We start from the raw sequence: 23,266 nt of genomic DNA, 5'->3' as shown, positions 1-23,266 counted from the left end.
CACGGAGAAGCATATGGGAAAGCGCAATGGGGTGGGGAAGAAAAAAAGTAAAGGAACACACATGGTAAAGAGACAATGCTCCACGAGCGGGATACAAGCAAAAAAAGCCAACCAATGGTAAGCAGTGGCTGGGTTCCAAGTGCCTTGGTGTTCATGGTTAGCCACAATATGCCTTATAATAGACAGTGCGTGCCTAAATAGTGAATGGCCCAAAGGCTTTTCTAGAAGCCATCCTCTGGTTATATGAATGCCGGGGTTGCCATGTTCAAATGCTGCCTGGTCTTTATTCCACCTCATGTTTTCCTTCCTCCACCCTCCACTTCTGCTCTCCTTTTTCATTCCTGCTTTCCCCATTTCTCACTGTTTTCCTGTCTTCCTCTTTCTCCTTTCTTCTCCCTTTTCTGCCTTTCTCTCTTTTGCTCTAGGTCAGTATCTGATGATGAAGAATACTTCCAGTTCTGAGAGATGACTGCCGGTGCGCACCGCCTACAACCACCTGCACAAATTAAGCTCTCCATGGCGGTGATTCAAAGCAAGCCTGACATTTTAGCTAACAGCACCAAACCTGCTGGGATTAGTAGATACCCACTTCTTATTATAAGTATATGAGGGCCTCAATGTAGGTGGTTCTCGTCTGAGCGGCCACACAATTGGTGACAATCAGATCTCATTTTTTTATTTAACAGACACAGTCATATATCTGAGAAAGCTCAAAAAGATCTTTCTTATTTTACCAGTTGACTGGTATTTTGGACCAATAAAAATGCTAAACGCCTGCCATGACTATTAAGCCTTCACTTTTCTGAACAAACACTGACACATCTTTCCCCCGACACTAGAGCCTAGACCAATCATTTAGCTTTTGAGCTAAAAACCTGACAGTCCAGGGCCAACGTCTGGGCTGCAGTCTGTTGTGATTTTATCCTTGCTCGAGAAAATCACGAGGGTGTAACTCTATGCACTATGAATACAAGAAATACAATAATTAGGAGCTTACAAGTCCCAGCATGCATAGGGCAGCAAGCTGAAAAACAAGGGCTGGCTGAAACTCACGCTCTTGACATGGGACATTTGACAGCTATGGTGGTGGGCTGCTCCATAGCTTCAAGGCGCTGGAGCGTATTACGCTGACCCTCAAGTCTCATTGTGTATGTCAGATTGCAATCAGGCTTAGCTAATGGCTACAAGTGTTTTTATAATGTGTTCTGAACGTTTTATAGGTTACTTATCCTTGAAGGAACTTAGGTGCCAAATGTCCATTGACGTGGGTGACACTCTTGACCTATCCTGTGTGTTTTGCCTATAGCACTCCTTCAGGTTGGGACATATAGGCCCATGATTATAAGAAGGAAAGCAAAACTGATGAAAAAATCACAAAAAATTTGATTTTCCACAGAACTTCCCTTTTCCAAGAAGATCTACCTTTAGAGCACTTGGCCTATTTCATTTCAGGGAGGAGGAGGGGCAGGGGATTGCCAATTTTACTTTGTCCCTCACTCCAGGTGCTAACAGAGGGGTCGATTAGGATGGTGGACGGACGTGAAGGGATTTGGGTCTTTAGTTAATCTCTTTACTGCCTTGCAGCAGATCCGGCATAGGGGCTAATTTGCTCGCAGCATGAGAAGAATCATGGTTCCATTGCTGACCTGCTTCAAGGGGATCTGGTCCTGTAACTAAATTGCTCACAAAATGGCAGGAGATCAGGTGTAGTTAATCTGCTCACAGTATAGGGTGGAGCATGCACCGCAGCTAAACTGCTGATTTTTGAACTCCGAGACTTGGCTCCTAATTTCTGAATCGACAGATCGCTTTATCTCCCTGTACATCAAATTGTACATGTTTGTAATGCTTATGTATAATTCAGAATTTGTGTTACGAAGAAATAACTGCTTAATGAATCAATGCTTCAGGTTTTCCAGTGATCGGCACCAGCACTTAATTGTCAACACCAGCACTTATGTCGGGCTGCCACGTGGTGGCACTGTTTGCCTAATTTAGTGACAAGCACCACAACAGCTGTTTATTAATTCAATATAGATGAAAAATTACTAATACCTGCCGCCCAGGCCATTCTGGGAGCTTAGGCCATAACAAGATGGCCGCGGAACAGGAGCTCTAGGGAAGAGCTCCGGGATAAGGGATCACCAAATCTGGTAAAAATCCCTGAAAATCCCGGTAAATCCCGGTAAATCGCCCTGCCAAAACTATCTCTACGACCCGGAACCGAGCGTGTGCACTGCTGAGCGGGAGAAGATAGAGAATTGCAATATACATCACTTACTGGGTCTCTGGACGGACTGGGCTCCGGGACGGACTGCAGGACAGAGCAGCATGGACGAGAACTGGATATAAAGTGACCACAACCGGCGATGGACATGAGAGCGACTTCGGCAGCACCAGCGGCACAGCGCTAGGCACAGTGAGCGGCCGCCGCACTACAGGGGGAGCTGGAAGCAGCGGGAGCTTCGGGAAGAAGACGGACACGGTTTTGGACACTGCAGTCGGGGAGGGCAAAGCGTGGCAGAAAGAACGAGCTCACGCAGGCAAAGGTAGGGGCATCTATATCCCTCTGGCCTACCCCCCCCCCCCCAGCCCCTCAGCCCCACCGACCGGGACTGAGAATAGTCTGGGCTGATCCGTCCCGCCTGATTCAGCAATGGCGGCGAAAATGGACTAATAACCTTTTAAACTGCACAGTGACCGCACTCACGGAGTTAGCGCGAGGGACCAGAAGCGGATAACCCCAGCCTAGCAACGCATAAAGGGATGTGTTGGAAAGGATTCGGTTAGATAAACGAGGGGAAACATAAATCCGGCTTGCCTGACCTTAAAATGGCGGCCGTTTATGACATCCTCAGGCATGGAACAATGACTGCACCTAAATAAACAGAGCAGACATAATGGAAAACAGAAGAGGGCACAGAGGTGAAAGTGAAGAAGGACTCTGACTGCAACTACAACAAAGAAAGGAAATGGAGAAAGGACCTCAAGCAAGTGAAAGTGAGAAGGGACTTTCAGCTCTCACTTAGACAGAGAAACAAACGGCCATCTTGGAACGGGAAACAACTTTCGTTAACAACAAAACACCCTCACTCAACACTCATTTGTAAATAAGGAAAGAAAAAGAGGACAAAGTGTGGGAAAAAGAAAAAGGGCTATGAGAGTAGCAATTTACAAAGTGAAAGGAATGAGGTCAGGCAAGACACTGGAAAGAGGAAAGTAAGGACAGCTATAATGTAAGAAAGAAAACTTGTGAAACTAGATAGGACAGAATCGACAGACCTACACGAACTAAGAACCATTATGGCGATCAGGTACACAGAGCGAGAAGACATGAACGCGCAAGCCATAACATACCCACCCAAGATCTCTAAGAACGCGGCAAAAAAGGCCAAACACAACTTATTGAAGAACAATCCGGAACATCTGTTCTTGGACCCCTCGTTTAACACAGATAGGGGCATCATCATAAATGACCTGATATTCTTCACTAGAAGGACGGCGACCTGGCGTAATGTCGTGACTAAAAGGCTAAATATCGAAAATACGACCAACATCCCACACGGCACAAAAATTAGGAGCAAACCTTCAGCATGGTGCAGTGCTGTCCTAAACATAACGATATACAAAAATGGAATTGTACTCATCCAAGCAGCTGACAGAGAGCTAGTAAAATTTGACAAAGTATTCTCTTCCCTAAAAGTAGAAGTAGAAAACTCAAGACACCAGACACCTCGAACACAACAAGTAGCCAATATAGTCCAGAACAGTTCTTCCAATACTGATGGCATACCAAACATAAATCTGCAAGATCCACCTCAACCAACACGCCAAGGAGAAAGACCTAATCATCAACAAAACATGACCCTACCAGACATCACAATTGACACAACCAACTCTGTCACCAGAGAAGCTAAACAAACGAGCGGACGGAACGATCTTATCCCTAACGCCGGAGATCTACTTGAAACTGTGATGGCCATACCAGAGAAGGTGATTAAAAGGATAACTGTATCCCCGAACCCTCGAAACAAGGAGAAGAACCAGGCACCAAAAGAAATGCCGTTGCCGATACTACATGACGCCACCACGCCTGGAGAGGGTGGCTCAGCTCCGAATGAGACCGCCGACGAAGATAACCATAAAAAGAACAGGGTAGAGGGTATCGACCCTCCCCAATCTCCCCCTACTGCGAGCCCGGAGTCCCATAGATCTGTATCCGCAAAAACACCCTCTGCACCTAATAACATAAGAAGCAATGGAGACACCTCGAATAAAAGCGAGAATCATAACAAAACTAAGGATACAACGGTAAGATCGGTGGGAATGAGAACAGTCCTTGCACGAAGAGAGGGAATACGTAGAACGCAGACAACCAAGCCTATTTCACACAAGAAATCAACCCGAACATTGAAAGAAGTCAATAAGCTCAAGAAACTAATAGGCAACCTGGCACAAGTATCGATGAATATCGCAAAGACAATGGAGGGAATTTGGGAGACGACGCTAAATACGCACACAAAGGTCGCACAAATCCAGAATCTTGTACTCCGACCCAACAGACCAAACAGGACTAATCCCTTAACAAATGAAGAAGCCCTGGCCTTACTCCGATCTTATGAAAAACAGGATCAGGGAAAGGAGGGGTATATCGAAATTGTACCTATTGACTCTAATAGAACGGCCAGAAAGAATGACAGGAAAGCAATTCTCCACAACTTACAACATATTCAGGTGATCACAACCGACACTGATAATGGAGACCCCGTCAACTCACAGAAAGCCCTGAAATGCCTACTTCTTAACTGTCGTTCGGCTACTAAACATGCGTCAGATATAGCTGCCCTCATCATCAACAAGGGAATTGACCTGGCCATCCTCACGGAAACATGGCTCAGTGAATCATCTTCTCCTACCATTGATCTCCTAGTACCACCACATTATAACATTGTCAGGTTAGACCGACCAAGGAAAGTGGGAGGAGGTATAGCTTGCATACACCGTGCCAAGATTAAGGTCAACCAATTCCAATCTGACCCCATAGAATCCTGTGAATATCTTGGTCTTAACATAAGATCAACAAATAATCAAAGCTATAACCTACACGCGTTCTACCACCCACCAGGAGAGAACACAAAGTTCACAGAGCAACTAATAGAGATAATAACGGCCAACTCTAACCCAGATGCCAACAACATATTCCTAGGGGACTTTAACCTCCACTGGGATGACGGCAATGACAAAATGGTTAACGCGATTAAAGACTTCCTAAATGAGCTAAACCTCACGCAAGCATGCACCCAGCCCACTCACTCACAAGGAGCGACTCTAGACTGGATTATTTCAAGAAATAAAGAGATCTCAATCCTTGCTATAGAACCGTGTGACTGGTCTGACCATCACGCCATAACATTCGCGATACCCACAATGAAAAAGGGTAGGACCGTGCAACCCCGCAAGTGCAAAAAATTGATTCGTGATTCAAAAGAAGCCAATATCGAATTACTGGTAGAAAGATGTGAGAAAGACTTGAAGCCTCGTAACAACAGGCAGAATGTCAATGTCAATGAGCTGACGGATCACTACTTAGCCTCGATTGGTAATATAGTCAATGACACCCTGCCTCAAAAACTGAAAAACGTCTCTGAAAAGCCAAAAAATCCTTGGTTTAACGAGGCATTGAACGAAGACAGGCGAAAACTGAGAATGGCAGAAAGGAAATGGAGACAACATCCCGCCTCTCCTGAGCTGAAAGACCTCAGAAAAACTAGGAAACAGTATAACAAAAAGATAATCAACACCAAAAAAGAATTTATAAGGGCTGAACTCGACAACGCCACAAACAGACCAAGAAAACTCTTCGAGATCTTAAAACAACAGTCGAATAAACTAACCAAAACGACTCAAGAGAGCTCGAAAACTCCCATAAGCTGCGAGGAGTTCTCCTCATTTTTCATAGAAAAAAACAAACTACTAGAAGTTGAGCTCACAAGTGCAGCAGCTAACATCTCGACCCTAAACGAGGCAAAGACGGCATCTGAAGGTCTTCAAACAAAAAATAAGGCAAATTGGGACACATTTGAACTATTGGACCAAGGAAAGATCGCCAAAACGCTAGCAGAACTCAGACCGAACAACCACTATCAAGATCCTCTACCGGCAAAGTGTGTAAGAGAAATCAGCCACACCCTAACTCCTATCTGGACTGAGATAATAAATGCTTCACTTGCACAAGGAACTCTTCCTGACTGCCTAAAAACTGGACAAGTAGTTCCCATCATCAAAAAACCGACTGCGGATACAACAGACCCGAAGAACTATCGACCTGTGACCAACATCCCGCTACTTGCCAAACTTATTGAGAAATGCGTGCAGGGCCAACTGAGTCAGCACATCGCTAAGTACTCACTACTAGATGACTGCCAATCTGGGTTCAGAACTGGACATAGTACTGAAACGGCGATCCTGCATATTGTCGATGATGCCTTACAAGCCCTAGACCAAAATCATGCGTGCCTGTTGATCCTACTAGACTTGTCATCAGCATTTGACACTGTAAATCACGAAATATTGCTGACCAGGCTACGAGACAGGATGGGTCTATCCGGAAACGTATTGAAATGGTTTAACTCCTTCCTTCAGAACAGGACACAACTATTCCTGGTCAATCAAGTAAGCTCATCCCCGTGCCCTAACACATTAGGAGTCCCACAAGGCTCGACGTTATCCCCAGATCTATTCAACTTGTATGTAGAACCCCTCACGGAGATTCTTGGAAAATCACAGATCTCCTATCACATGTACGCAGACGACACGCAAATATATATGAAGATCACCAGTCGGGATGACATTGTCCTAATGAATGAAACACTAAAGCGAGCACTACAATGGCTAACAGCCAATCATCTAAAACTTAATGCCGACAAAACAGAATTCCTATTAATATCACCTGCAAGGAGTCAACCGGAGGTAAAAGAATGGACTAAATTGGTGACTGCTCTAAATTGTACTCCGACCCTAATCAATTCAGCTAAATCACTAGGAATTACGTTAGATGAGAACCTCGACATGAAAGACCACATAAACACAATGGCCAAGAGCGCCCGTTTCCACCTGAACTATCTAAGAAAACTGAAACCCTTTATCTCAGAAGCAGATCTAAAACTGGCTATCCAATCACTAGTGATCTCGCGAATTGAATATGGCTGCACCACATTGGCTGGCCTACCGAAGACATCCACTGCACCACTAAAAGCCTGTCTCAACGCTGCGACAAGACTCATCACGGGAACGAGAAAATTCGATCACATATCTCCCCACTTAAAGGCACTAAACTGGCTACCTTACGAAGCGAGAATTAAAATGAAGATGGCATGCATTACCCACAAAGCGGTTCACCTCAACACGCCTATATACCTAGCTAAGAAAATTAAGCTATCGGGAGGTAACAGACCAACTAGAAGCTCGAGGGAGCTGCTACTACGACCGGCCTTCTTCCGCAAGAAAAAGACCTATGACCGTGCATTCTCCGGAGCCGCCCCCAGAATCTGGAATTCCCTCCCCCCTAACATCAGGATGATTCAAAATGCTGTAAAATTCAAACGGGAACTGAAGAACCACTTGATGAGTAAATAATATACATAGAGATCCCCACCGATCATGAGTATGAACAATTCAAGACAACGAAGGTCGGACTCATCTTGAATAATATGAAGACCAACTAGACAATGACTGATTCCCGTGCAAACAGTGGCTATACACTCCAAGGCTACCTCAATTATATGTGATCTCTCTACTACATTTCACACCTTTAATGATATAATTCCCTACCCTACTTGGCTATCTATTTAATCCCTACCACTAGCCAAACCTACTCAACTCTTATTGCTATCTAACCATGGAATTGCACTGATAACACTATGTAACCTACCTCACCGAGCCTGACGATATGACTATGCTCTAGCCGTATATTTGCACCTCCTAAGGCTTACGTTACAGACGTTAAGAAGATACTTTTCTAATCACTACTGTTAATATATCGCCTACTACCTCATATATGTTTGTTGTTATAATTGCCACTATAATGTCAATCGGTAATTTGTAATCTTTTTATGTTAAGCGCTCTGATACCCACGGGTTTTGTCCGCGCTATATAAAACTCTAAATAAATAAATAAATAAATAAATAGAATAGTCTGAGTGCAAACTTGCAGGAATGTGAGGGTTAGTAGTTCTGTTGGTACTGTCATTGGCAGCGATGGTTGAGGCAAACCGCCGTGCCAACCTGAGACGAGCCCCAGCACTTTTTTTTTTTACAAATTAAGCACGGTTAATGATCTAACTAACTTTAACCAGCTAAATGCCCCTGTCCTTGCAATCGAGTGTGTGTGCTGCAGTCTGAGATGCTCCCATTTTAATACTAATGTCCTCCTTCCTTAAAGTGCTGTGTCACCCTTAGCAGCTAGGCCTGCGCTCTACCAAACAGCCAAAATAAACATTAAGCCTGTGAAAGACAGAGCCAGGTGTGGGGGCGCGAGGTCCACGAAGATAGCCCGCCCAACAGCTAAGGGCACGGCAACTGCATTCGGCTGGGTGACAGGTGTTCTCATGACCACGGACCGACCATACCAGCTGCCTACTTTATAAACGTTACACTGAAACTCTGAGCATAAAGTTGTTGAATAAAACACTTGCTACGGTACGATAGCTGGACCCACCATTCCTTTCTCGTTATAGTTAACTTTCTGTATCTATTTTTAAGCAGTGTTTTCGTAGGAGACTAGCAGCAACTGTGAACCTGGGCATCTTTAACGCAAGTAAACTACTATCGCTGAAAGTTTGCTTGAGTGCTGTTCCAAAATCTCTTAGAACTGTGGCGCGTCATCCCTTATGTAACCTATGCCAAAAGAAAGTAACAGGGTGGGAACAAGGCTAATATCTGTAGGCTGGGGCAGGGACCGTCCGCCGCAAGTGCGGAGGTACCGTGCCCCTAATTAGGATGCACCCGCCACAGTGGCATCCCACATTTTAAACATTTTTAACATTGCGGCCGACGGTGCTGAAAGCTCCGTCAGCCGCAATGTCAAAAATGCATGTTGTGCGTTTCACAGCATAACATGACAGGCACCGCGAGGTGCCTGCCATGTTGTACTGTGAAACGCAGGGGGGTACCATAGGTCCCCTCCACCCCCCTTCACCCTGGGAGCCCGCAACGGGCCCCCAAAGCAAAGCCCGTATGCCTTTCCGTGGCGGCAATGAGGTATCTGCATCCGGCCATCGTAATATGGCTGGCGGTGTCTAGAAGACACCGCCAGCCATATGAACCCTTTTCCACCCCGGCCGCAAGGCGACCGGGGCGGAAAAGCGGCGGACGGTGTTTCTATCTGCCGCGGTCTCCCCAGCCATTGTAATATGGTGGGGGGAAATTGGTGGCGGACGGGCACAGATGGCAGACGGATTGCCACTGCCTGCATGGCAGTGGCGATCCATCCGCCATCCTAATCGGCCCCATAGAGTTTGAAATTAAGGGTCTGCTACCTTTGCCTTTTGCTTTCTTAATTTGTTTTAATGTTATGTTACATCACTTTACTGATATGTGCATAGTGTAGTTATGCCAATGAAATGAGTGGTCCCATACATCAATTAAAAATGGGCCGATCTTCATCTTCCACTGGTGTTGCAAGGGTGCGTTCCATCTGGGACTGGCTTGAGTTTCCGGTGTGTCCTCTCACATCCTTTTTGTGTAAAAATGTCTCTGATTGAAGGCATCTATATTGTACAGGGCTGAGAACAGCATTTGCATAACATTTAGAAAATGTTTAGTGTTGGCCCAAGGAAAAGAGATCTATAATACAAATAACAGCTATATTATTCTTTTTGTCCTATTGTAAGTCTGGAGTGACGGTGCAGTTGTTGCAAACCTTATGCAATCAACAGAAAAAAAAACTTTCGTTTCGATAATCTTTATTTCGGCAATTCTGCCATAAAAGATGCAATAAAATAATACAGGAAAACAGTCGCACTTCCCAACCCCCCCGTTAAACACATAATCCATTAGATATCCGGGAAAACAATAAAAATCAGACTAATGATAAAATGCTAATATATACAAACAGTCTATCCAAAATTAAGCTAAAACATATTAACAATATGATAAAACATGTTAAGAATATGATAAAAGTGGCTCTTGCATACAGTGTATAATTATCAGGATAAATGGCACAAGGACAGGCAAAGAATTATGGTATCCTGGCAATTAGGCGTAGTCTCTTATGCCAAGCTGCCTCTAAAAACTTCACCATTACAAACACAGTTACCTTGGTCAAATCAGTTTTAAGGATTCGAAAAGCCTCAGAGCATCTGCGAAACCCTAGATTCTTGCATAAGGGGGCTACCCAGAATCTTCTAGCAGCAGAGTAAGCGGGACAGAAGAAGACTAGATGGAGTTCGTCTTCCAGCCTGCAATTGCAGCCCGGGCAACTCTCTGGGTTCGATGGTTTCCATTTGCTCGTAAATGCTCTTAACGGCAGAATACTATATCGCCATTGGAGAAACAGCTTCCGGGCCAGATTTGGGAAAATATCATCCAGAACTGGCTCAAACTTATAAGAATCCTTGACCGCAAGAAATTTATCTACAAGTGAGTCTGGGCGTGTGCCCTGGATTTGGGCTGCCAAGTTGCATGCATAGAACGTAGCCACAAGATTTTTGCGGGGCATGCCCTGGCAGGCGACTAGGGGATCATTCCACAGCGACAGAAGGCCCAACCTGTCAAATTCAGATTTGATGTATTTGAACCATGGGATATTTACTACATCCGGTAGTGCAAGAATTCCCTGCAATTCCTGCCTGTAGTTTGCTAACTCGGGGGTTGTCCATAGTCTTCTCCAAAAGGTTAAAGGTTTCACACCCACCACTTGGTCCAGAGATTTTAGACCCAAATCCAACCTAAGTGGCAGGAGTGGAGTGCTAGCCGGTAGTTTTAATAGCTGCCTGAGAAATTTGTTTTCTACGGTAACTAGATCTTTTTTGCAAGCATACCCCCAAAGTTCACTACCATGGAGGATCGCTCCTCTAGCTTGGAGTCTATAGATCTCCAGGGGAGGTGCTATCGGCCTGATGGTTGATAAGTTGGAATTTACCAGCCTAATAATACCCCCCGATAGTTGAGCCAATCTAAGATGTGACTTGGCCTGATGGTCACCCCAATCGAATTTATCATTGATACTCACACCCAAATACTCAAAAGTGTAGACTCTTTCTAATTGGTTAGCACCTATAAGCGGATTAGGGCGTGTCTTTTTTGGCGGATTAAAAATCATATACTTAGTTTTTGAGGCATTTATTTCGAGTCCGTGTTCTTGACAAAATGCCTCAAACCCTGCCAAAACTCGCTGAATCCCCATAGGGGATTTGAAAGCAGTAAGGTGTCGTCCGCGAACATAATCGCGGGCACCCTGGTGCCACCCAACCGCGGTGCATCTGTGTTGTTGATGGTGTTTAAAAAGTTGATTACCCCGTTGACGAAGAGGCAGAACAGAGTCGGCGCTAAGACACAGCCCTGCCTTACCCCTCTGCCAACGGGGAACCTGTTAGAGAGGCGGCCCATTCTCCCACACCTTACCTGTGCAAAGTTTTCAGTATGTAGATGGATAATAATATCTAAAAGAGGTTGTGGGAGCCCAAGTTTAGCCAATACCGCCCACAGTTTGCTCCGCGGAACAAGATCGAATGCCGCCCTAAGGTCGACAAAGACGGTATATAAAGTTCCCCCCTCCAGCCTCACAGTCTTCCAAAAGATAAGGGCCAACCTAAAGAGCTGGTCCGTGGTTGAGACCTTATTCCTAAAACCCGCCTGGAATGTGCTCAACACTGAATGATTGGTCATCCAATCCTGAAGGCGGTCAAGAATCAGTCTCGCAAAAAGCTTCTGCGAAACATCAATCAGGCTGATTGGCCTGTAGTTGGCTGGGAGCAGAGGAGAGCCCTTCTTAAAGATTGGGACAATCTCTGCTCCCAGCCAAGTACTAGGGACCGGCATTCCTGCAAGAATTGCATTAAAAATAATTAGCAAGTATGAGGCCCAGATCATGGGTTGGTGTTTAAATAGATCACCCGGAATTTTATCTAATCCCGGGGCTTTCCCTGATGGCTGTTTTGCTATTACAGCAATGACCTCACCCAAAGAGAACTGCAGGGGGTCAGCTTCTTCCACACTTGAGGGACAAACATTTGGGGTATCCAGCAGCAAGGAATGTTCCAGTGGTACACACGCATGCTGCTTCGGTGGGCCCAAGGCAGCCTCTTCATAGAGACAACGAAAGTGGTCCTCCCAAACCGCGGCGGCAATATTCGCCTCAACTGCTTGAGTCGGCTCTGGTGAGCCTGTTTTCACAGTTTGCCAAAATTTCCGGGTATCTTTTGTCTTGAGAGTAGACAACATGTTTTCCCAATTTGTATGGTCCCAAACCACCTTCGCGTTGTGAATGGCTTGCTTTAGGTCAGCCCTCCTTAACCTGATTATCCCAGGATCCCTCGAGTGCTTCAGTGCCTCAATCAGTTTACACTTTGCCTCCCTACAAGCTGGATTATACCATGAGTGCCTTTGTGCCCTGTGGGGCCCTTTCCCCACCACTGGGTTCAACAGATCCGCAAGGGTACCCACCAGATCTTTGTGGAGTTTACCTAGCTTCCTCAAAATATCTTCAGAGTTGGAACAATTTATGATGGTCTCCATAGATTCTAATGTGGGGAGTATCCTCTCGTAAAGCTCCGAGATGTGGACAGGATTATCTAGGAGTTTAGTCCAGCGGACTCTACGCCTATCATTTGTTAAAATTAGGTTCTCCTTTGATGTCAATTGATCCGACTGATCAATCTTAAGTTCAGACGGCAGAGCTAAAGAGAGCATCAAAGCATTATGGTCACTCTCACTTTGAGATACCACGTCAAAGGTCAAGACCCTGCTCCAGTCCAAGGTCTGGACCAAGACGTAATCCAGATGTGACTCGTGACCAACCCTGTTGAATGTAGGTTTAGAGGGAATGTCCTTACCACATCTACCATTACAGGCCCTCAAGGAATTGCTAAGGGTAAATGCCAAAATTTGTGTCGCTAAAGGCGACCATGATTTGGCTGGGGGACCCACCAATTGAGGGATTCCCCACTGATCATCCTCTTCCCCAAGGGCTCCCTCCATTGCCAGAGTAAGCGGCTCAAACTGACAGTTGAAGTCACCCTCTACCACGATCGTAACACCCTTTGGGAGATGTGGGAGGAATGCAGAAAGTTCATCAAAGGTGGGAGATGGTTTTGTGGGTCCTACCGGTCTAGAATAGACATTAATCAGTGCAAGTTTTGTATGATTAGGCCATTCCAGTAATACGCACTGGACATCCAATGAATTAGTATTAAGGGCTCTAGCCTTGCAGCCCAGATCCGATGCCACCCAAATACAGAGCCCCCCAGATGGTCGTCCTCTCCCCTCCCATTTAGCTGGAGTAGTAAAGCTCGCATATCCCAAACGCCATTTGTCCTCCCGAGCCCATGTCTCCTGGAACATGCAGACCTCTTGGGTGTCGATAAAGGACACCCAATCAGGGGTATCTAGTTTGTTTTGTAGTCCCGCTACGTTCCAGGAGAGGATAGACAGACTTGGGGTGCACCTGCTTAGAACCGGGGCATGATCCAAAGGGGGAGACACAGTAGTAGGAGTCAGATCATGAGGTGATTTGTTGGGATTAATTCTCCCACCTGGGACATCAGTAGACAGTGATTTTATTTGGGCACCTGTATACTGATCATGCTGTAAACTTCAATCACAGGTGTCCAATCCCGAGAAGACATCAAACCTGTTAGTGATCTCCAAGGGTGTGAATGGTCTCAAATGATCCATTCTGCCGTTGGGATCATTCTTTGGGCGGACCAGTATTGTGTTCCACCCAAATGGGTCAGCAGCGTGGTGAGGATGTGGAATTTGGGGCAGGTAGGGAGGATTATAGGACTGTTGGAATACAGTATGAATAGGCGGCTGTCCACCAGTGTGTGTGTGAGACAACGACGGAGATCTCGGATAAAAGTAGGTCAAGGGGCGAGGAGTAATGAAATTGCTACCCCCACCCTGGGACCAGTTTAGAATGTAATTAACTGCTCTAGGGTCCCTAAAATTTATAACAACAAGATCACCATCGAGGTCCTTAACCCTGCTACCCAACCATGAGAGTCGTCTTACATGCACAATCTCCCCATTGATGTTATACATAAGTGGTCGGTGCTGGACTAGCCAGTGCATGATTTTGTTTTTGAGCTGGAAGTACCCCTCCCTCTTGTTGTCGGGTAGGGTGGGTACTCCCGTCAAAACAACCACATATAGGGCAGCTTCCGGGGGCAGTTCTGTTTGTTGAACCCTCTGGGGTGGTCTTTTAGATCTAAAGGAGGCCCTTGTATTCTGGTGCTGATTCCCATCAGGCGCTTTTGAAGGACCAGCCTGCATTGAACTGGATGCCTTTAGAACTGGAGTAGACGCCTGGTTGGTAATGGTTGCCTTTTGTTGTGGAAGGTTCCTAATTTGAGTGATTTGGGAGGCACCTTTAGAGTTACTCGGCTCACAAGAAGTCACCCCAAGTGATGGTATGGGTAAACCTTCTGGCAATCCCCCTGTAGTCCGGGCTTCAAGCACCTCGAGCTTTTTTTCGACCCTTCTCAGCCTCTCTATAATTGGTAGAATAAACGACCTGATAAGATGTTCCAACCCGTCCAAAGAGGCAAACTTTAAGTCAGGAGTTAAGGAGGGATCAGGAGGAGTGTCATTTGAGCCATTTACGCTAGTTGGTTGTTGTACTTGTGCCCAAGATTGTGGAGAGGCTGGTTTGGGAAGTTCGACATTAGTTGCCATTGGAGCCGGGTCAGACCTGGTGATTAACTTAGAAGTTTTTCCAAAGTCCACATGGTTGATCTTTGGTTTTAACAAGTCCCCCCCCTTCCGTCTTCTCTTGGCAGGTGGAGGACGATGGATGGTTACCTCCACATGTTTCTTTGGTTTAGTTTGAGCATGTTTGACCTGAGCTGAAGTCCTGGTGGGTAACACTGCATCAGGGAGTAAAGGACTGGGGGGGTTAGTAAAGTTTGCTGACTCAAGTAAATGGCACAGAGGTGTTGGCGTGCAATCTCTCAGCAAGAGTGGAAAACTTTCCAAGATTAAGGGGTCTTCAGTGGTTGGAGTACCGCTGATAGTAAGGATGGAGGTCTCCAGAGAGAGGTCGACAGAGACCTTGTTCTTCGCACTTTTGACAGATCGCCTGCGCTCTGCCCTACGCTCTGCTAGACTTTTTTCCCTATCTATATCAGTTCCATGTTTGGTAAAATAGTTACAAGGGGACCGTTGATGATGCTCCCTACCTTATCAGCAGCAGACTGCACCGAAGTCTCAGCCATGAGGGAGTCCGGAGGGAACACCTAAATGCAAATGGAAGGGGGATGGCCCTGCCCGGCCTCACTCGGTCTCTGAGGGCCTCAGAGGGCCCGCTCTTTGCCCGGTCTTCGCGCGCGTCCCGCGTTCGCGTCAGGGGGCTGCCCTAAATAAAAGGAAGGGGCGGGAAGAGGCACCAGGTGCGCGCGGTCTCCAGGCGCAAGCACCTCTGTTCCTCGCAGTCCCGCTCCCGACGTCGGCACACAGGTTCTCCCCACAGCGTCTCCCAAATGTACAAACAGCCGAGCTCACGGGCTCCCAGGCTGATATTACCAGTTCAGGGGTTGTTGAGTAAATGGCAGGTAAAGAGTGACTGGCGAGCGGCACCCGCGGAGCAGGGGCCGCGAGTCGTTATAAGCAGTCAGGGAGGAGGGGGCGGGAAGAGGCACCAGGTGCGCGCGGTCTCCAGGCGCAAGCACCTCTGGTCCTCGCAGTCCCGCTCCCGACGTCGGCACACAGGTTCTCCCCACAGCGTCTCCCAAATGTACAAACAGCCGAGCTCACGGGCTCCCAGGCTGATATTACCAGTTCAGGGGTTGTTGAGTAAATGGCAGGTAAAGAGTGACTGGCGAGCGGCACCCGCGGAGCAGGGGCCGCGAGTCGTTATAAGCAGTCAGGGAGGAGGGGGCGGGAAGAGGCACCAGGTGCGCGCGGTCTCCAGGCGCAAGCACCTCTGGTCCTCGCAGTCCCGCTCCCGACGTCGGCACACAGGTTCTCCCCACAGCGTCTCCCAAATGTACAAACAGCCGAGCTCACGGGCTCCCAGGCTGATATTACCAGTTCAGGGGTTGTTGAGTAAATGGCAGGTAAAGAGTGACTGGTGAGCGGCACCCTTTCAAAAATACTACTGATTCTGGGCCTTTAGTCCCACCCACATGTTGATAACCGTGAGTACAGCATTTGCTTGGTCAAAAGAAGTATGCTTCCACTAAAAAAAGTTTTCTGGCATTTCACTTGTTGACTTGAGGAAAAGCTTATGCTCAGTAAAGCACGACTGCATTAATTATGGTGACAAGTCAAACATGAAACCCAAAGGTCAGATATGTTTGTTATGAAAAGTCACCAAAAGGAGGAGTTTTACATATCTATTAAGGAAAGCATATGTTAAAGTCAATAGGTATTTTTGTATGGATTTTAATTAGACTGTGTTAAATCCCAACGAGAGGTATTTTGTTATATGGAATTTGACAGATTACTGTAGTAGGCAAGGGTATGTTGTTCGATACCCTGTCTGACAAACCTGGTGGTATAAGATCTGCACTACGAGAATCCTTGTTAGTCCCTCTTAGGATGGTAATTTTTATCTTATATGTAATTTTATCACTATGCCTGATGGTTGCCTTGTGTGAACGCTTATGCTCAATAATATCGCCCTGACATGGTTATGGTGACAAGCAAATGATAAAGGATGCAGGCCTGAATGATTAATTGGAAACGTTATGTTAGATGCTATAGGTATGATCTTTTTATCATGAAATGACAAAAACAGTAGGCCTGACTTATTTATTATTACAAGCATATGTTAAAGCCAATGGACCTTTAAGGGTGAATTAATATTACACCATTGTAAAGTCATCGTGAACATTCTACTCCCAATATTTCAGGGCATAATATTCACACATAGCTTCCACTTGTATGCAGGTATGTTGTTACCGTGAATTTCACAGATTACTTTAGTAGGGAAAATGTTTTGGTGTTCATGATCCCCTTTGACTAATTCTGGGGGTAGAAAATTTGCACTGTGACAATCCTTGCTACAGCCCCATAGGAGAACTTCACCGATTTAGTTGTCTTTCAGACTCTTGCAATCAAAACAATTTATTAAAAAGTACATACATACATCTATATATATATATATATATATATATATATATATATATATATATATATATATAAAAATACAAAGAAGGGGCTTTGGGTCAACTCTCTTCTGCCACTGATCTGATTGAGTGTCATTCATACTCTGCTTCTAACCGTAACAGCATATTGCACAGGGCAATATGTCAGCCCTATTAAGTCATTGGCTCCCTTGCCCTATGAGTGACAACATCTTGCCAGATCATATGTGCACATCAGCCTGAAAATGAGGGTACTTCCGTGCCGGGTTGGTGGGACATTCTCTTAGTGTTTTATTTTACTTCATTTATATGTCTCTCATTTTCTTACTCATCAGTATATTTTGCTGTTGTTACAGAACATTTTGCAGCTCCCCAGACAGTGCCACTGGGTCACTCATTTCATCTACAGTATACTGCATTCTATGCAGTGCTCTTTTGTAAATCTAGCTGCCAATTTAGAATGGCATTGTCTACGGTATATCAATGTTTTACTGTTTCATGATGACCAACACTCTGTCTTTAAGTGTGGCATCCATGCTAAACCTTTAAAAGACTGCTATGCTATGGATGATATGTTTAATTTTATGTTTGATAGCATGCATAGGCCCACCAATTGTAGGTAGCAACATATTTTCGTTTTTTTCCTTTTTTTAAAATGTATCTTGCATGCTTGCTGAGTGTTGTGTGTGGGTAAGCGGTGAATGCAAAAATGAGTGAGTAGGTGATGAATGTATGAGTTCAACACTCAGGCCTTATTACGATGCAGTCGGAAACGGCTCGGACTGTCGGTCGGAGCTGTTCCGACCACATCGTAATATGCCGGTCGGATTCCTTTGCAACCGACCCATCACGATGGAGTTGGTCGGAAAGGAATGCGGACGGTCATTCCGACTGGCTACCACCGGGCTTGGAGAGTTTGTCCACCATTCGGAATGTGGCCAGTAATCCCAAGGGTGGCTCTTTCTGTCCGAGGGATTACGATGTTGGGTTTACACAGCCTTTCTATGCCTGCCTTTCCGACAAAGAAAGGCTGCTGGAACTCGACTTTGGGGGCCCCCAGCAGAGCCCCTTTGGTGCACGGTGTCCGGTTGGAGGCCAGGTGCCCCCCGTTGATCCCTGCACCTCACATTTTACAATGGGAGCATACATTCTGGCCGGAATGCATGCTCTCATTGTAAAGTCTAGGAGTGTGACCGAACAGTGTTCGATCGCATCCTAATTAGTCAGTCGGGACCGCCGACTGTGTGTCGGTCGGCCCCGTGACCGAGACAATGTCGGACAGAGGAAACTCTGCCCAACATTTTAATGAGGTCCTCAGTTACAGAGCACCTGAAAATAACTTACTGAGTACTCAAACTCACCAATAATAAAAGAGACATTTCCAGGTATAAGCCAGACCTATTGGAATTGCCAGTTTTGTTAGCAATACACTTTGCTCTACTTAGATTTGACTTGCATCCAAAGAGGAGCCTTCGCCTTTGGGGAAGTCTCATACTTCCCTAGGTTCTCTGGAGCTTGCTCCAAACCAAAGTCTTGGTTCCTGTCACTCTCCAACCCGTTGATTTCTACTTCAGTCCATCTAATGCTCTGTAAATGCACAAACACTGCTTCATGAAACATACAGACATGTTGGAGATGGTCATCTACCAATACAGCTCTTTCTTCATTTCCTCTCTCCTGTTTCCTCCTTTCGATTTTTGTGGCCTTCCCATCATTACGTTAAGGCAGGCTTAGCTTAGAGAAAGACACTATGCACACAGCCAACTTAACACAAAATAGCATAACATCACATAACATGAAAGAACATAACATAACACAACACAGCATACCACAGTACAGCACAACAGACAAGAATATCAAATATAAGATTGTAAGATTACACATGGAGTTACAGGTGCGCAACTCTGCCTACTACAACAAATGCAGGTCTGTAGTGCAATATTAGGTAAGCCGATACAGTGGCAAAGAGCAAAAATGACTCATGCATAGCCCACCAGGTCACTAATTCTCGCATGACAGCAAAGCTGTACGTGTGACCTATTGTTAGGAATTCTTTAAAATATACATGGAGTGGGATTCGGCTTCACCCAGATGAATATTTCCCTCTCATGTTACTGACAGTTTCATGTATCATTCAGCCTCTTTTGATGTGCTTTCTTTGCAATGTCTTAAGGACTATTTTACATCTCAAAAGTACCTTGAATCATCACACATTAAATTCACTTTCTCATACATGTGTGGTATACAGAAAACAATTATTGTCTGTCTATAGATTTCACTGCAACTGGATTTTTAAATATGTTAGTCGTAATTTGTGTAATAGTCACACTTACATATTCACACCCATGTTTATGCACAGGTAAAGGGCACACAATCTGTCTGCTTAAAACAAAACAAGCTCTGGAAAACCCATAGCTCTGGTTTTAATGTGGTATTGCATGGTGACACAGATGCACAAATGCAGCTTACGTTCATTTACACATTAAGGCAGATGTAGTGGTTTTGCCAATGCTTGTTTCTGTTTAATCTGCAAGAATCTCAACCAAACAACATTGATTTGTTGTTAAATCCCGCAAGGGGAGAAGTGGCTAGATATCTGATCCAAACGTGAGCATTTTACATGGAGCATGAGAAGGGGAATTTTCACTTTCGAGCTTATTTTTATGCCTTACCTAAAACCACAGCAGCCAGTGTGTGGGCTGCTTCAACCTGGATCATCTCCAAATGGGATTTAACCATCAAAGCAATGAGAAAGTTCAGCCCTTTGGAGTTTGCAATGGCTGCCTGGTTCTTGCGATGAGGAATGTATCCTGAAACAGAAAAACACTTAAGATTGATGAAATATTGTCTACAATCACACCGAATAATGAATTAGCGCAAGCACTGACAAAGCCAGTTGGTTTAACTTTTGTATTGTACATGCACACATGCAGACATGGGGGGACCATAGCACTTCATTTCATCACAACAGCTGTTTTAAGTCCTTAGCCTTCATATGACAACTCAATGCATTCTTGGGGTTGCATTCTTAATTTGCTTCTATTGAAATAGGCTAACACCTCTAACAGCAATGATTTGTGAGTTAAAGGTCCAGTCCCAAAATATTTCCATGTCCTGGAAACAGAGTCCATGATGTCCTGGAGTAAGGTGGTATCTGAGACAAACACACATCACCTACACAGACACCAACACAGCTACAGCTGCCTATGCTCCAGCCAAAAGTCACATGTGCACAAAGACCTGCAGCCACTCACACACAGACAACCTCACATGCACACTGAGAAGGGGCATGTGTTACATTATGATGGTTGTGTCTCTAACACTATGTGGTGCTCTAAGGCTATCTCAAAGGGTGAGATGTACCAAAGAGTGGAAAGGAAGGAACAGGAGATGGAATCACTTAGATTTGTGAATGGACAGATCTTCCCCTGAATGGACAAGTCTGTAGCTGAGCATAGGCATCTCGTTGCCAAGAGGAAAAGGGAGAGAAGGTTGCAGGAGAGGGAATGGTGGAGCAGGTGGGGAAACAGCCTTTACATCGAGTCTTTTACCGAGGATGTTTTTAGAACGCATATGCTTTTACAATGTATGCCTTTACCACGTATTTAAGGTAAGTTCGGGGTGTGGGGGGTCTCCCCCCGACAAATACATTGTTTATATATATATATATAAAAACTAACAATGCTGGCCCACCTCCTACCTGATGGGACCTTCCAGGTACGTACCACCACACGCAGAAACCAAGAATTTCCTCAAAAAAGTGCTTTAATGATTCCAGTAGTACACAGTCTGATTCAGGCTAATGCCTGCCATGACACGTTTCGACCGCTGAGACACGGTCTTGATCACATATAAATATATATGTATATAAACAATGAGTGGTAAAGGCATATGTTGCAAAGGAATATGAGATCTAAAAAATGTGGGGTATAATGTGTGTGGTAAAGGCATGCAGAGTATTTCCCTGTGTTGTTCCGTCATACAACCAGCAGGAGAGGAAAGGAGGTCAGGAGGGGACAGAGGGAGATGCAAGGACATGCCAGGGACATCTAGGTAACCATGGTCACAAACTAACACAACAAAGCTGACACACTGACAAACATATAGTTACACACGCAGTCCCACCCATCACAGAGACGGTCAGGTTGCAGAAAAGCAGGCCCACTTACAGTTTCAGGGAAGGAAATGGACCAAAAGAAGGAGGGACTGGGTGCAGTTTCATGTCTACTTCACAGCTAGGGCCTTTGTTGATGACATCATATTTGAGGCATGGGAAAGATGTGTATCAATAACTAATCATTCCTTGGACTCTTCATACAAACATCCCTTCCTGGTGTTGAAATACCTTCGCCTCCAGGCGCATTAAATGAAGACTCTTTGTGTAATGACCCTCCGTTCATAAACATGCAGGGCTCACTGGAGGCCTATTCTGTCCTTGAACTATTTGACATATTTATATATATACGTACCACTGCACCCGAATACTTTATTTTCAGTCTTAACATATGATACACAGTGATTTATCATATCGCCTGCATTAAAGAAGATATTTGCACTCCTTCCTGGACTTTCCCTTTACAAATCATATTTACTAAATGCATTTTTAACCAAGAAATGAAGACTACAACAGACAGAATGCAATAATGCGTTAATTGATGGACCAAAACCAAAATATTGTTCCAAGTATATGTGGAGCAAACTAACAGACATGTACTTATTTCTGTACTCTCGATTTTCATCTGAAATGCATCTTGACATTTTGGAGGAAGAAAAAAAAACACGAAACGTTTGCCACTCAGGTGCGTTCTTTTACAGTGCGAAATGTAGATCTGGCTTTATGTTTGTGTTCCTGCTTTTACACTAATTTAATGTCTTTGACATTTGCAACCACAAGTTCTTTTAAGCTATCGATATTTGTTTATTTTACTTGCTGGCAGGAACTTCTAGGTAAATGACCCAGTGCTTAATTTGAAAACCAATAAGTGCCAGTTCTCTCGCCAGGAGGCCACTGCAGCTTGCACCACACATTGCCCCTGCCATGCTGCCAATGATAGGAACAATACAACAACTGACCATCACACTCCTACAACTGTGACAGTAAGGACTATTTCAGGCCCCCTCAGGTGTAAGAATTGCCTCGGCGGCAGGAAATGGTCATTTGTAATGAATATAACATTAGTAATGAACTATGGATGTGGTCATCTCTAAACGTCCTAGACAGCGCCACTTTGTGGAACCCACCGGATCAAATTAAGCACTGAATTGACCACTGTAATGCAGGACGAGACCCGGCTTCCTAAAGCTGACCAGTGGGTGACGAGCATGGGCCTGGATAGTGACTGCTTTAGAACCTAAACCTGAGAGTTTCTTTCTAGTGGAAGCCCACAGCCTCTTTTACAAAAGGCTCTAGAGTCAAGACCACTCACCTTAGAATAGATCTGTGACGTGTTCTGTGCTCATATCAGGAAAGGAAGCCAATGTGTCACCCCTCTGGGATGATGGTAAGAATAGGAAATCCATCAATTAAATTTCGCCCTTCATCGAGTTTTACATCCACCCACCCAGTTTAATTGGTCCACATTCCCTGTACTGTAATTATGGTTATTTAAATTACATGGCTTCCATCAAAGCATTTAAAAGGCATAGGTTTGAGAGCACATGCTGTTACTGCGGCTGCTTCAAGCTTTTGGAAAGGCATGTTTTGTTTTGTTCTGAATGGTGCAGACATACGTGGTCAATTATTAATGTGCAGTCTGGATTGGCCTGTCACCATATTTGTGACACCTTATTTTGAGTACCTTATTGTGGGCCTAACAACCAGTGATCTGAGAAATAATGTCAAATCTTTAGGTTGGGTGGCAAACTTTCTGTCTACCAGTGTGGAAGAATAACCACCTTCCTCAAGGCGATGGAGGGAAATACACTTTATCTAAACCGTTTTGCAAGTTCAGCTTCGGTTTCTC

The 23,266-nt window shown here is 45.1% G+C and overlaps 1 protein-coding gene across 2 annotated transcripts in view; it reads right to left on the bottom strand.

Annotated features, from left to right (window-relative positions):
• LOC144799873 (uncharacterized) overlaps positions 1-23,266 on the bottom strand; it is a 434,568-nt gene that overhangs the window by 240,710 nt on the left and 170,592 nt on the right. For both annotated transcript variants that reach the window (XM_078671473.1, XM_078671474.1), the window contains exon 5: positions 19,976-20,113. In XM_078671473.1, coding sequence (XP_078527599.1) covers positions 19,976-20,113 — 138 coding nt within the window. The remainder of the gene's footprint in view (positions 1-19,975; positions 20,114-23,266) is intronic.

Source organism: Lissotriton helveticus, chromosome 12 (assembly GCF_964261635.1).
Source record: "Lissotriton helveticus chromosome 12, aLisHel1.1, whole genome shotgun sequence".
In the NCBI taxonomy this organism is placed as follows: domain Eukaryota; kingdom Metazoa; phylum Chordata; class Amphibia; order Caudata; family Salamandridae; genus Lissotriton; species Lissotriton helveticus.
Note: the sequence above shows the minus strand (reverse complement) of the source record. Positions and strands in the feature narration are given on the sequence as shown.